This window comes from Danaus plexippus (genome assembly GCF_018135715.1).
Source record: "Danaus plexippus chromosome 22 unlocalized genomic scaffold, MEX_DaPlex mxdp_33, whole genome shotgun sequence".
Classification (NCBI taxonomy): domain Eukaryota; kingdom Metazoa; phylum Arthropoda; class Insecta; order Lepidoptera; family Nymphalidae; genus Danaus; species Danaus plexippus.
In genome coordinates, this window is record NW_026869856.1 from 2,125,747 (window position 1) to 2,140,711 (window position 14,965).

General features: G+C 28.0%; 1 protein-coding gene and 2 non-coding genes across 3 annotated transcripts; 1 reads left to right on the forward strand and 2 right to left on the reverse strand.

Moving 5' to 3' along the window:
• Window positions 1–5,215: 5,215 nt before the first annotated feature.
• Window positions 5,216–6,522, reverse strand: LOC116773619 (serine protease inhibitor Kazal-type 1-like). Its single transcript, XM_032666104.2, has 3 exons — window positions 6,468–6,522; window positions 6,066–6,276; window positions 5,216–5,715 (listed from the first exon to the last, which is right to left on the reverse strand). The coding sequence occupies exons 1-3, from the start codon at window positions 6,478–6,480 to the stop codon at window positions 5,655–5,657; spliced, it is 285 nt and encodes a 94-aa protein (XP_032521995.2). The 5' UTR covers window positions 6,481–6,522; the 3' UTR covers window positions 5,216–5,654.
• A 550-nt stretch (window positions 6,523–7,072) lies between these two features.
• On the reverse strand, window positions 7,073–7,186 carry Trnal-caa (transfer RNA leucine (anticodon CAA)). Its single transcript has 2 exons — window positions 7,149–7,186; window positions 7,073–7,117 (listed from the first exon to the last, which is right to left on the reverse strand). It is a non-coding gene; the product is annotated as a tRNA-Leu (tRNA).
• A 5,958-nt stretch (window positions 7,187–13,144) lies between these two features.
• On the forward strand, window positions 13,145–13,258 carry Trnal-caa (transfer RNA leucine (anticodon CAA)). The gene is made up of 2 exons: window positions 13,145–13,182; window positions 13,214–13,258. It is a non-coding gene; the product is annotated as a tRNA-Leu (tRNA).
• The last annotated feature ends 1,707 nt before the right edge of the window (window positions 13,259–14,965 follow it).

Consider the following 14,965-nt stretch of genomic DNA (forward strand, 5'->3'; position numbering starts at 1 on the left):
TAAAGTTCAAAACTTTTTTTTTTACTATTATACATGTTATTATTATATCCTAAATAATATTTGTTGAGTTCGATACTTGAATTAAATTGAAATATATAATCGCATTTATAACACGGCAAAATTAGAAACGGTTCATTAATATGTGATATCTTCAATGTTTCACACTGAGCTTTATTACCTTAATTAATAATTTCATTTTAAATCAAAATTTATATGTATCGCTAGAACTTTCACTCAATTTCTTTTTTTTAACTGTACTAAGAGGCCAAGTTATAGAAGCCATTTACCAAGTTATTTAAGCCATCTATGTAGCAAATAAAAGACAAAATAACATCCAATTATGAAGATGGTAGAGCCTAGCTGTGGTGAAGTTACTACAGCTCGAACATGAGCTGGCTCGACCTAGGAAGTACCACCCTTTCACAGAAGATCGGCGCGAAAGCCTTTAATGGCTGCGTTTCGTTCGAAGAGCTAGAGAGCCGGTTTCTCCGTTCCCACCCTTTCCTACCATTTCCTTATTCCCAAAGCATTCGCAACGTCTATGTTGCGGATGTCCACGGGCGACGGTCACTACTGCCCATCAAGTAGGCCGTCTGCTCGTTTGCCACCTTTCACAAAAAAAAAAACTAATAATTTCTCATTAATCACATACCATCCCCAATGATGATATACTTTCGTTGTTTTACATAAATAAAAAACGTTTTATAGATTAAAAGAGAAGGTTGATATTGATGCGACTCATTTAGAAACAATATATCGAAGTCACAGATAAAATTGTATACCTTATTTACTAAATTGTATTATTTGAACTTAAATAAAATTTTATCATTTCAGTGTTTTAAATTTGTTGCGTTAAACGTTAATAGATACCAGAGAATTTCAATTACACGCGGCGCTATTGAGAGATGGTTTTATCAATTCCATTTGTCTGGAATGTACGCTGGACTGACGTTTAATTTCATAGCGTTCTTACGTACATGTTGTGGAGCGATTGTACTTTGAATGATAATACTGTACTCACATTGGTCGTATTCGTGATATTGTATAACAACTACCATAACCAGCTCATGTTTGGATAAAATCAAATCAAATTAAAGCTGTTTTAAGGAAATTAAATGAATACATAATTTAAAAAAGTTTTACGAGGAAAATTATTATAAAAATCATGGTAATTTTAAATTTCTTTAAACTTACAACGATTTTTCTCATTAAATGATTTTTTATTTTAACTGGTAACGAGGCCTATTTAAAGTGTTATTATTTTTTTTCCTTGACCGTGAATTTTTAAGCTTACATTATTTGTTTATCGATATGTATAGATATTAATCAATGGGTTTAATTAAAGACTTTTATTATACAACCATTATTTAAATTTGTGGTTACATTTAAAAAGAGGAATAAAATAGTTTTATTAAATATGCTTGTGAATTACTTTAATATGTAACGACTTTTTCTTTGCTTGCTTTATAATTTTTTAATGTACATTAAACTATCTTTGTCATTAGCTTTGGAACCTATCAAAGATTGACTTAATAGAAAATTTGTTGTATATTTTTTTATGCTTGTAGTTGTTTATAATAATTTGCTTCATGTCACAATTATTAATTGCAATCTGAGACACTTAATGATCTCAATCCATAGGTAAAATAAAAGAAAAATTTTGTTTTTGACCGGGGTTTCTCCACTGGATCCTTTGTTCCATATGAGAAGATGAGGTCGAGCTTTTCATTCAGATGGGAAAAATATACGTACCACAAGATACAAGCAAGACATTCTTACTAACATCGACCTGTTCATCTAAGTACGAAAAATATCATGTAAAATTAAAAAAACATTGAATATATAGAAATTAATTAATTAATTTTAAAGTAACAAAATTGTAATTTAGGATATTTAACTTTTGATGACAAATGCGAGATTATTATTTCAAAATCATATAAGAAAGTCTTTCCTGTGAATGACGTAAGTTATAATGAATAATTGTAGAACAAATTTTTTAAATATACGATGATAATGAAATAATTCTCTTTACTCATCATTAAAATTAAAAATGTTTGAAAAGAAATTTAATGTATTAGTGTTATAACATTTGATGTAACTTGTTAGCGATTATAATATAAAAGTTTTATTACTTAAAATATGTTCCTATTCCTATAAAATTTTCTCAATTGTTTACAAACTATTTTCCATAACTTATTTAAGGATGACCTAATATTTTGAATTACAAATAAGATCCTATTTGCGTTTCCGTTAACAAAATTGAATTTTAACGCAGACATTTCCAAATTCAAATTGAAATAACAATAGGCTTTGATTAAAGTTTAGAAAATTGTTAAGGAACAGGTGAATATTGTTTTACAATTAATTGTTATAATTCCTGTTCGTTGGTTCTAAACATATAAATAATGAGAGGGTAGTATTTTTAGAATATGTCTTATACTTATGTATATATTTGCACAATGTAATGAGACATTATTAGAATTAAATTTATCGTCGAAATAAAAACTATCACAACATACGAGTATTATAAATGAAAATTATGGCTTTGAAAATTGTATAATATTTATAGTTAGCAACACTGCTATTATTTTCGGTATAATTGAATCATTGGAAGCAGTCGAACGATGTTATAACAATATTTTAAATAATATTTTCTTTATATCTACTCTACCACTCTATGCAACGCCTAGTTATTGACATTCATCTAGTAACACGCTATGAGGAAGTACATTCTATATTAGATTTAACTTATAACGATTAACAGTCTCTTATGTCAGAAATTTCACATTTACACTCTACTGGGAAATAAAATTGCAATTTCAAAACAAACAGTAAGTGGATAAGTTTAAGATAAAGATGTCAGTTCTAAGAAATATTACGTAAGCGGAAAGTAATTCATACGAAAGCCTTTGTAGAGTTGAAGTCTTATTTCCTGACTATTAATAGTCTTATTCTTCGAAACTATTTAATTTTACTCGCATAACGTTATCCCATTTAAAGTTTCGTAGCAATTTCATTCGTGAAAAATATACAAATAATTTGTGACATATCAAATATACTTATATTATTAATTAAATAAATATGACAGATATACAAAGGAATTAACATTTATCGTAATTTTTATTCAAATGATAATTTCCTATGGGAGGGTAAACCGCATCGTAACGTAACGCGTAACGGCGCCACCGAGTCTTCTATCCCTTTCTCTCACGTATACGGCATCAGTAATAACGAAAAGTAAGCGATACGTTTTAAAATGAATAATTAATTAATATTTCTGTTAAATATTGCATTTTTAACAGAAGAGGTTAGTGATATGGAGTCGTAGAAATATGGGATGCATTGTTAAAAATCTAAAACATCGTTGTTGATTTCACGTTAATGTAAAATGTTGAGGCAAACCGCGTTTGTATTGTTCGATAATCGTTTCTTAATTTGGTTTAAAATTTTTATTCTTCATGTTTTCCGAAGTTTATTTGTCACGGTTTGAGGAGCACCTGTGTTAAGGTCATTATGTGAACAAACGAGAAGACACAATAATTAACTAATACTAAAGTCTTCCATAAGTATCTAAACACTTTTTACGGGCTATATACAAATAAAATTGTTGAAAATTTTGTTATAATTAGCACTGCGTTTATGTGATTTCTAATTAATTATTTTACTCAAAACATATTATTTACATAAATACTAAATTATACCGAAAAACAGTCTACCAAAAACCTGTGTCGTAATCGTAGTTTGGTGAAAAAAGTAAAAAAAAATTTTATTGTTAACATAATAAACTTCTTGGTTATCGTGGACTGGTAAAAGTTATTATAATGAATCGTTGTATCAGTGTGATAAATGTATTACTTTAACTCTTAGGTTTTCGTATTAAATTGAGTGTTATCTATATTCTTGATTTTTCTGAAATACAAAATTATTATTATCTTTTTTGATTATCAGCGTGGCAGCGTTATATTTAAAACTTATGCAATGCGCTATTCTTGGCCTCAATATATTTACTAAATTTATGCTTACATACATTATAGTTTTTAAACAACCCAGTATGTTGTCTTGGATAAAGGCGAATTCTCTTTTGGTTTAAACATACATATCCCCAATAGAAAGTCTTTTTTAACATAACTTGTTAAGATCACATCACTTTTTAAGAATAAATTAACTTTTTTAAAAGTCGTTCAGCGGCTTTTTGTAATATAATAATGTTTAAATATTTCTAATAGAATAATTTTATGACTGCATTTGCGATATACGGGTGATTAGTTCAACTACCCTTAATTAATAATTATTCAAATAATAGGAATTGCTACGATATATATATATATATATTATAATTAATGTATAGCATAATTGTAATACCTACGTATAAGCTTACATATGGTTTAAGCAGAGTAATGTATATTCTAGTTTGGGGATTTTCCTCCTATAAGTATGCAATATAGCTGGAACAGGTGTTGTTCAAGTTATAATGAGAAGTCTTAAAATGAAGTTATGAAACTTTTAGCTTCGAAAATATTCTTGTTTGTTCCGACGAGTTATCACAAGACATGAAAGACTGGAACTAAGAGGGTTACTACAAAAATCTTAAGATTTTTTCAAAAATTTTAGCAATATTAATTCTGTACAGGTGGTTTACCTTTTCGTCTTAACTTTAAAGGTCACTACAGTTTTTTTGGTATAAAATTTAACAACAAATTGAAAAGTTATTAGATTAAAATAAGGCGAAAGTTATATACCTTAGTATAACAGCAAAACTGCATTACATATCGACATAAAGTAAATTTATTCTACTCATGATTTATTTAGTAAGTAGCTCATATCCCCATGGACCTTTGAATCTTGTATAACCCGTCTGCACACAAAGTCTACGTGTTTGTTGAACGTTCTTCTACAGCGTAGTATTTCAAATGCATACTTTATTTGAATTATTTAAACACCAGAATGCCGCAAAATACACCGAAAATAACATTCACATCTCACTAAAACACAGACAGGGTTTCGGGAAAAAAGCGTGCAATGGTTCCGTATAATCATAATGCAAAAAAAACTTTTTATATGACCTGCAGCCATTAACCGGATGATTTTGACATAATTATTTGATTATTAACTTCCGTCTTATCGTTGAGGTATGAAATACATTATAAATATTAATAAATAAAATTCAGATGAAAGTGTCTATCAAATTAATTTTAAAAGCTAAGCTCTATGTTAATTTATTTAATGTTTTTATTAAATACGTCTTGAATGAAGAAATTGTAGGCGTTTGTCTACCGTACGCATTGAATGAAAGAGTCAATATTTCTTTAGTAGTAACTAGTTCTGAAAAACGGTGCTTTTTTTAAATTAATACTCATCACCAGGAAGAGAGGAATAAAAGACTATTATTCAATATGGCCGGACAACTGTAAAAATATTTTACATAACTGTGACATTATAATTAGAAGTAATAATTTCTGTTGTATTTGATATTTTCCATTTGAAACATTTACAAAAAACTAAATCGCATTTTTTTTTTGAAAAAAAAAAAAATTCAATAGAAAATTAACATTAACATCTTTTTGTTTTCCGACAAATCGTTTCATTTATTGTTATTAAGTTTCAGTTCATTTGTAATGTAATTTTAAAATAATTATTTTCCATTTAATGTCTCATCAATCAATTCTTCCAAACAAACTATTGAATTGAATTGAAATGGTGACACATGGCCCATATCTGAAATGATATAAGTGACTTTATGAACTCTTCTTATATATTTTTCTATGCATTATGCATGTGATGCTTCAAATCATTGGGAAAAGTGTAGTTATTTTGGAATTCTTACTAGTCAAAACTAGGGGATCACAAAATATTTTGAAACATTATCGAAAAAACGAAAATAATATTATAGTTATTAGCGTAAGTAAATTTAGTTGGAGACTGCTCGCGTTAATGCTCAAGAACTTGCAAAAATATACTTATTCTGATGTAGAAATATGAAAAATATATGGATAATTTTGTAGAGCTCTAAATTTTTATTTACAAGGTCATGATTAACCGGTTCCAAGAATAAAATATAAAAATACCTTTTTATATATACCCACTCCTCCTTTTTGCGGAACGTGTTTAAACAGTTCAACTTGCATGCGTTATTGTAGGTTTTATTATCTGTTCCACACACCGGTACGTAAACGCGGAGGCAATCTTTGCAACCCAAATACTCCAAAACCGGTAAATCGTCTTCCAAATAGTACAAAAGTATATTACCGTAGAGGGTAGCAAATATCAACGCTAAGGCTTGAATAAAGTTGAATGATCGTTATATAAAATTGACTTTGAACGATTTAGAACAGCCCGAGGGATTCTCGTCTATCAAAACTTATAACTTCGTCGAAACAAGAAAATCATAACTAGTTTGTAAGTCCATAGATTCTTCATTAATTTGTTTTTCCTAGACTAACAAGTTGCAACAGTAAATATGTACTTACTTATTAAAATCATTGTGCAAACGTTAAACCTGACTAGGGACAATAAGCGGACAACGTAAATTACACATGTAAATTGATTTGTTCTAATAGGAAATGTTATTTCATGCCAGATTATCAGCTTATTTATAATTTGGAAATGATAAGTAAAGCTTCGCATTTGTAGGTAATAACAGGCTCTCCTATTATAATATGAATAGTGGTTTAATTTTAGGTATTGGTTATATTAGTTATGTTTAATCTTTTGTGGTAAATAAATTTTGTAGTGGTGATATCTCTTTTTGGATCTCTCATAACTCTTGAATAATATGTTTAAGCGCCATCTATGAATCGTTCATAATCAATATATAGATTTTGTTAAATTCATGCTATAGATGTACAATAGATGGCGCTCTACAAATTTAACAAAAATTTTGTTCATTTTGTAAAGCAGATTCTTAAAAATAATGAATAAATGAAGATAACAAAAAAACATAATTAATGATATGGAAACAAAAATTAAAAAAATATAAAAAAAAAATACAAAAAATTATAGTATCATTGTTTTTGTATTATAATAAAAAGATATAAGTAAAGTTTGAAATGTTTCTAGAAACGACAAAAAGTTTTGTCAGAAGTGGGATTCGAACCCACGCCCTCAGAGAGGACCAGAACAACTCAACCTACTACAGTAGGCAAGGAAACCTTGAGTCTGGCGCCTTAGACCGCTCGGCCATCCTGACAGTTATCTGCATTGCCGAAATTGTTGATTAGTAATGTATCAATGAAATAAAAAATCATTCTGCAAATTTTTATACTTTATAATTATAGTACATCATTATTACTCAAGAAAACTATATAATATATATATTAATAATTGATTATTAATATACATTTTTTTCTTTCATTTCTATACAAACGTTTAAATATTAAAAAAATATATCGTCGTTTACATACAAATACCCTAAGATTTCCAAATAACAGAAAAAAAGTAAAAAAAAATCTGTAGTAATGAAAAATATGTATATAAATAGTATTAAGTTAATTTGATTCATATTGTTAATATATAATATACTGAAAATCTCAAAATTTTGTAGGAACCTACTGAGTTAAAATATTTTTTTTTTTTTATTTGAATCTCCCTTTATGCTTAACCCATAAAATATAACGCATGATATATATACAAATATTATATACTAAGTTCCATGCTCAAATCACAACAATTAACACACCCAAAGAAAATAAACCTGGGAATATTGTCAACTGACAAACCAAGCGTGAAGCAGTAAATTTATGCACCATTAGATAGCTTCTAAGATAGAAGATTATACACAAACGAATTAATGTTATACCTGACCGATTAAATCTGCTTTGAGATTCCACCTCGCAAAACTAAACCAAACATAAACAGGAACTTAATACAGACAACCTTAAGGGATGAGGATATCAAAACCGATCCTGTATTGGGTCTTGATCAATGGCTCTAACTTCCTTCTAATAAGGCTTGTGAGTTTGAATATCCGATGATAGTGTGCAAGAACCTCAGTTACGACTTAAATTTACTAGCTAAAACTATATTGCAGATATAAGGTTATTTACTTGTAAGTGTTTATTTTGTAAATTAATTTGCTTAAAATATGATAACTTCAATTTTTCTGTACACAGAGATCTTTGTTATTGTCTTTCGTCATTAATTCGTAGTATGTTATTTTTTTATACAAGTTTACAACTTTAATATTTTACAGTTAACTTTTTAAATTTGTGTAAAGCTTTAATTGTATCTCTAGTGTACAATCCTCAACACTTTACTAAACTAATAAGTAACAAACCAGTTTAAAGTTGGTGTACGATTTCGTTAAGTACCCTCATAAAGTGTGTCGCAAATTACTTCAGTTTGTACTTAGGTGTTCAAGTTGATATAATTAGTTTGCAAGACCTAACAAGTAGGTCATAGTCCATCAAGATTGCGAAACCTTACTTAGTCAAGACGACTACAGCCTGTAAAAAGTTTGTAGGAAAGGAGTTGTGAAAGTACATAGGTAATGAAAGACCCAAAGCTTATTTATGGAGTATGTTTTCGTGTATGTTTTTCCTTCAAATAAATTGAGATATTTTATTTTATGTCTGAATGTATGTATATATTAATTGGTATTCATAATGTCATTCTATTAATAGTATATAACTGTTTTATAACGTAAAAGTACTAAATGAAACTAGTATTATTCGGATTTACTACGCGGATTTTATTATTTAAAAACTACATAATCCCGACGTTTCGGTTACTTTGCAGCAACCGTGATAGTTTTTAAATAATAAAATCCGCGTAGTAAATCCGAATAATACTAGTTTCATTTAAATGAATACTCGCGAAAGTCTTAGATCTCATTACGTAAAAGTACTAACGAAATTTAAATAAAAAGATCTTCAAGATGTTGTGGATACATAAAGATAAATATTAAGATAAGAAAAACGTTTGTTATTGCTGTATTTGTTTCTCTTTTTATTGAATATGTAAAATTTTATCAATATTAGATTATCATTTAACGAACGAAACAACAAACTGGGTATAACATTGTATTGTCATTTAGAATTTAGATAAATCTTTAATATCAATATAAGTTGATATAATTAAATTTCAACATAATAATAATAGTTCGTTCTAATTTATCCTTTAAACATTATTAGATATCTTAATTTTGTATCGGAAAAAAATCAAGGAAAATAGATTGGTGTATATGAAAAGAAGTAAGTGAAAAGAAAAATAATACATAATAACGTTACTTGTATTAACTATTCGTTGTGAGACTTTTTTTCGTATGAAAATTATTTGTACAAAATAAATTGATCTCAATTTCAAAATTTATAAATAATATAACAACTTATTGAATTAAATTTTATCTGCAATTTTTTGTAACACGTGGTATGAGCTAAGTATTACCTTGTGGATATTCTGGAAATGAAAAGACCAGTGACACTGCTATTGACACCGACTTGTATTCCTATTTCTACAATATGTTGAACGTTGTTCATATCCATTAGGATATTGGCTGTGAATCGCTCCCTGGTTTGAGATCGATAAATTCCGAAATAGGGAAGCAAATAGATATCTCATTTTGTATTGGCTCCAATATTAAATAACTTGTACTGTATGAAGTTTAAAATGAACAGTTGATTTAAAATTTAATATTCTTATTGAGAGACTTTTTTCACTTTCGAATATGAGATAAAATTAGTTATCAAAATTGTTCTTATGTAATCATTAATATAATTAAACTTAAAAAAAATAAACGAAAAAGAGAATTTTTAAATTCTTTAGCCATAAAATTTTTTTATACTGCAATGATTACTAATTGTTAAAAATGAACATTAAATATAATATATATATATATATATATATATATATATATATATATATATATATATATATATATATATATATATATATATTAGTTACACTTTTAATATACTGAGAGTAATAGCAAAGTTGTCAAAATATGTCATGGAATTGAGAAAAAAAATTATGAATAATTATTATAGTCTCGCAATATAAATTCGAAATATGCTAAATTTGTTTATCCATTAGGAAATGAAACGATGAATCGAAAAAATCTATCATATGGATACCTAGCAGATAAAAACTTATACTATCAGAACAGAAAGCAAAACTAGCTTTACATGTAGGTTATAGAATAGTTATTTTGACGTTTTACATTACATTATTTATGAATCCCTAAAACTAAATTATATTATTAAAAAAAAATCTATAGTCTGTGAAAGAAAAAAATGTGAAATCAACCGCCTTTTAGTTGTTATATGTTATTATTTATAAATAGCAAGTTCTACTGCATGATAACTCCGAGTGATTAACTAAGTATCCATTATTTTCTCCCATATCTCCCACTCTATGTAGAATCTGAAATAAAAGTACATAAATATAAAAGCACTATGGTAGAGAGAGGAGTCTGGACGGTGGAGGTGATTGTTAAACGTGCCTTAACTAGGGGCCCCTTAAACCTACACCTGGGTCGCAGGTTCTAAGCACTGTTGAAGCTCCTCTCCCTGCAACGCGATGGACCCGGCACCCGCACGGAGCATGTATGGAATGAAAAGAGGTTTCGTCTCACATTATTATACTATTATGGTACGTATAGTGAGAAACAACTACTTCAAGACATTTTTAAGAGCTATCGTTTTCTCAAGAAAATACAATGTTAGAAAACGCAAGGCATATATAAAAGAGTCAAACACACTATTCGGTTGTCCAAAATTCTAAATATGAATCAAAGTTAAAAAATTATATTTAATAATATTTCGATTTTGTTGTTTCTATAAAGATTAATTTATATCTTAACATCTCTATTTATATATTTTATTCTCTTGATTGTTCTGCATTAATAAAAAACTATATCAAAGATAAAAGAAAAGATTTAAATCACGAGATGTGTGGAATATATTTTTAATGACAATTTTTTTTTGTTTAGTTCATAAATTTGCTAAATGTCTTAAGTGACAGACCCCAGGTTCCCTACCTCTATAGGTGAATTGTGTTAGTTCTGATTGAGGATGGGTTCAAATGCTACGTACAAACTGTTTACCCACAGCTTATGAGTTAAGCTGATAGTATACAGTTTGTACGTTTGTATGTGGAATCTATATAGTCTTAAAAGTTTAATTTAATTAAATCACTGTAGCAGTTCATACAATAATATTACCGTCATTTAATAAATTATATTTAGTTTATAAAGATTAAAAAAAAGTACCACTATACGTATATCAGCAATTTGTAAGATAAAATAAAACTTTTTATCAAGCTGTGGAATGAGGTCAAACTAAAATATAAAACGCGTGATTTGTTGGAAAATAAGAATATTTATCTCTAGAATAATGTTTTGTACGATATAAAGTAACACTGTGGTATTCTCAGACGATTTCTTACGATTGTAGAGATTGTTGATGATATTAAATTTTCATACTCAGAAACGAATCTCAGATTTATCTGAATGTTGTTTAAATACATTTAACTAACTACAATAAACCTTTACAGTGAATAGAGTTGTTCCATTTTCTACGTTATATTAATTTTAATTTTAAAAGATTCATAAATACCGGTCGATTTCAGAAATACGATAAAAAGTTTGATACAAATTCAAGTTGAATTTAAAATTTTCTTTCGAAGTCTTTTTTATATTATGACGGTCAATAATATCTGATCTTATAATAAAGGTTACGGCGATTGAAAAGACAAAGAAAGACAAGTTTAAGATAGAATTTCCGATGTGGTAGAGCCTAGCTAATGTCAAGTTTCTGAAGCTCGACCGGGGCTCGACCGGAGAAGTAACACCCTCTCACAGAAGATCGGCGTGAAATAGTCTTTAATGGCTGCGTTTCGCCCTATGAGTGAGAGAGCCGGTTGTCCTTCCATTTTCCAACCCTTTCCCACCCCTTCCCTTTTCCACTTTTTTCTCCCTCTTCCCTAATCAAGGGTGGCAACACAACCGCAAAAATATGTTGCGGATGTCCATGGGCGACGATACTACTTCCATCAGGTAGGCCGTCTGTTCGGTTGCCCTCTTTAGAATAAAAAAAAGCATTGTTTTTCATTTCCCATTAAAATCCTATGACAGTTGTTAGAAAAATAATGTACCTACATGAAATAAATACTTCACAGCCACAACAACTAACATCTGTGAACTATGTAACTTTATTAACATTGTGCTAAAATTCAAGTCATTAAAATGTTTGTGGCGTAGATAGCATGTTGTTATTAAAATTTGTTTAACATTGTTCAAACAAGCTGTTAATTAATGAAATTGAAACGTATGATGTCGTAATTACTTCTTTAGTTACATCCAATAATATTGACCTCAATTAGCTCGTACTGTCATATTATAATAATTTAAGTATTGAAATACCAGGTATCGCATTTTGAATTATTGCTCCAATTCACATTATTATGTTCTCACTTGTTTTATATGAGAATGCGGATTATGTTTCGCTAAATAACGCTGCTTCATATCTTTTAATGTGTGATGAAACGTAAATAAAATGATTTTGATTGCTGATCGCTAAAATGAGTTAAAATTGCTATTGCTATTTTTTTCTGTAAAAAAATATTAATCATTGATAATCTTTAAAGTTGTTTGATAAAATTTATATATATATTTTAGTAAAATTTATATTTTTTTTTTTATTACTCCTTATTTCAGTTTAAATAATATATTTATATATATATATTCGGTAAAGTCAAACTAGGTAAGCCTTGTTTACGGTGTTTTTTATTATCAAATTATACGTAGGTATTAGTTTCAATTTTTAATGTTTTTGGAGGAGTTGTTGATTATAAAATTTATTCCAAAAATATATGTAACATTGAAGTCATTTTAGTCTGAAAGACAAAATGACGGATTTTAAACTGAGCGGTCATACAAATGTATGAATTCTGTGTATTTTATCATAATTTAATGAAGAATTAATAAACTACAACCAAAATTTATTCATTATAATATTTATTTTATAAATAAAATATGTATATCATAATATGTCTTAGATTTGCCTGTTTATCATTTGTTAATTTTTTTTAAAAATGTTGACAAATCTAAAATTTCAAACTGTGTAAATGACCTGTACTGTTTTATTATATGAATATGAAAAATAACTACATATAAAGAATAATATTCTTATTTTAGTTAGCCCTACCATATGTCAGGATGGCCGAGCGGTCTAAGGCGCCAGACTCAAGGTTTCCTTGCCTACTGTAGTAGGTTGAGTTGTTCTGGTCCTCTCTGAGGGCGTGGGTTCGAATCCCACTTCTGACAAAACTTTTTATTTCCAGTCAAACCTATGAAATATTTAAAATAGAACATTATAAGTAAAAAATATTTTTAACTTTTATTTTATAAAAAAGTGGAAGTAATTATAAATAGAAATATTGTTATTAAAAATATTAAAAAATTAATAAATGAATTTGCATGAAGTAGATTTATTTAAAAACTAATAGATTTTAAGAATATTTAAAACCTCAGATCTCTCATATGAAGGCTTCTATTCTTCAATCACGGGTAAGGAAACTTTGGGCGTATAAAGTATTCAATTTTCAACAATCATATTTTTTCATTCATTCATTTTTCATTCAATTTTTAATGTGGCATTGTATGGTGCATCTACGAGATTTTTTTAAAAATAACTTGTGACTTATATAAGTGTATTTTATATTTCTCTCGTTTTAGTAAATAATGTGTTCATTGCCTAAAATTAAAACGGTTAATGATTTACGGATAAAAATGTACTTAATTAATAGATAGAATCACCTAGGTACAGAAAAATCTTTTAATATTAAGGTTTTCAGGAAAATCGTAGGGATGATTATAAAGAAATATACCTGCTTTGTTTTTTAAATTTTTTTTGTTCTGACAATGAGACGTAGTTGGCTATGGACTAGTCAGTCAAAATAAATATAATTGCTTTATTGTCTTAAGATGATCCTCTAAAACAAGAACATGCACATGTGCAGTTATTTACATCATTACGAAAAAGTATATAATCCTTATTACATTTTCATTTGTATTACCATGCTATTTACAATTTCATATACAAACTGCCTACTAACATCCTTCGTTTACGTTGTTTCTGAACTTAATTCATGATTGTAACATTTACATTTAAAATTTTTAAATTGTCGTTTTCTAAAGACTACCGTCGCTCGGAGCACTATTGTGTTATAATAATCGCAGTCTGTGTGAATAAATAGAAAAGCATGAGGTATTAAAACTGTTTCCCACAGCTACTGTTTTGGACTTTTATACCTACCGTTTACCTACATTTAAAAATTCTTATTTACATGTAACATTGAACTTTATTGACTACCACATACGGTCAGTAAATTTTGTAAAAAATTGGATTTTATAAGCTATATCAGAAACTAACATATATATAATGAGTTGTCAATACTAATATAATATGAAGACTATTGTGACATTCACGAACAAGATAACGTATGAAGTACGCAGCTTTTTGTCCTTTAAATAACGATAAAATACATAAAAATGCCTAAAGTCTCAATGCAAGTTGGTATACAGTTGATACTTTAAGAAAGTGGTGAATATTTTTAATATTTTTGAATAGTGCCACAAACACATATAAGATTGAAGATTGTGCCGGACGGTTTCCCAAATATATAACATCTTTAACGTGAAGTTAAGATTCAATAGACTTCATTAAAAATAATCACCAACATACCATACAGAACAACACTTTCAGATTTTCGGTTATAATAAAGCCAGTGTGAATACTGAATTTCAGTTTGTTATCAACTTCTGAAGAATTTCAGATCCTTTAAAAAACATTATGCTTTTGCTATTTTATAATAGGCTATTGGCTTTTTTCTAACTGTTTTTCTTGTACTGTTTTATATGAAGAAATTAAATAAAATGTCTCACATAAGTTAATTAAACATATGGAAGGCAAAATTTCTGAACTGTGTACATTCATACATATGGTAGGCAAAGTTATACTACTACTTCTAA

What these genes read in the sequence shown, in the direction of transcription:
- LOC116773619 (XM_032666104.2), bottom strand. An exon ending in GAGTGGGTATATATAAAAAG is followed by an intron (nt 5,716 to 6,065) that starts GTATTTTTATAT and finishes ATATCATTTCAG; the next exon opens with ATATGGGCCATGTGTCACCA.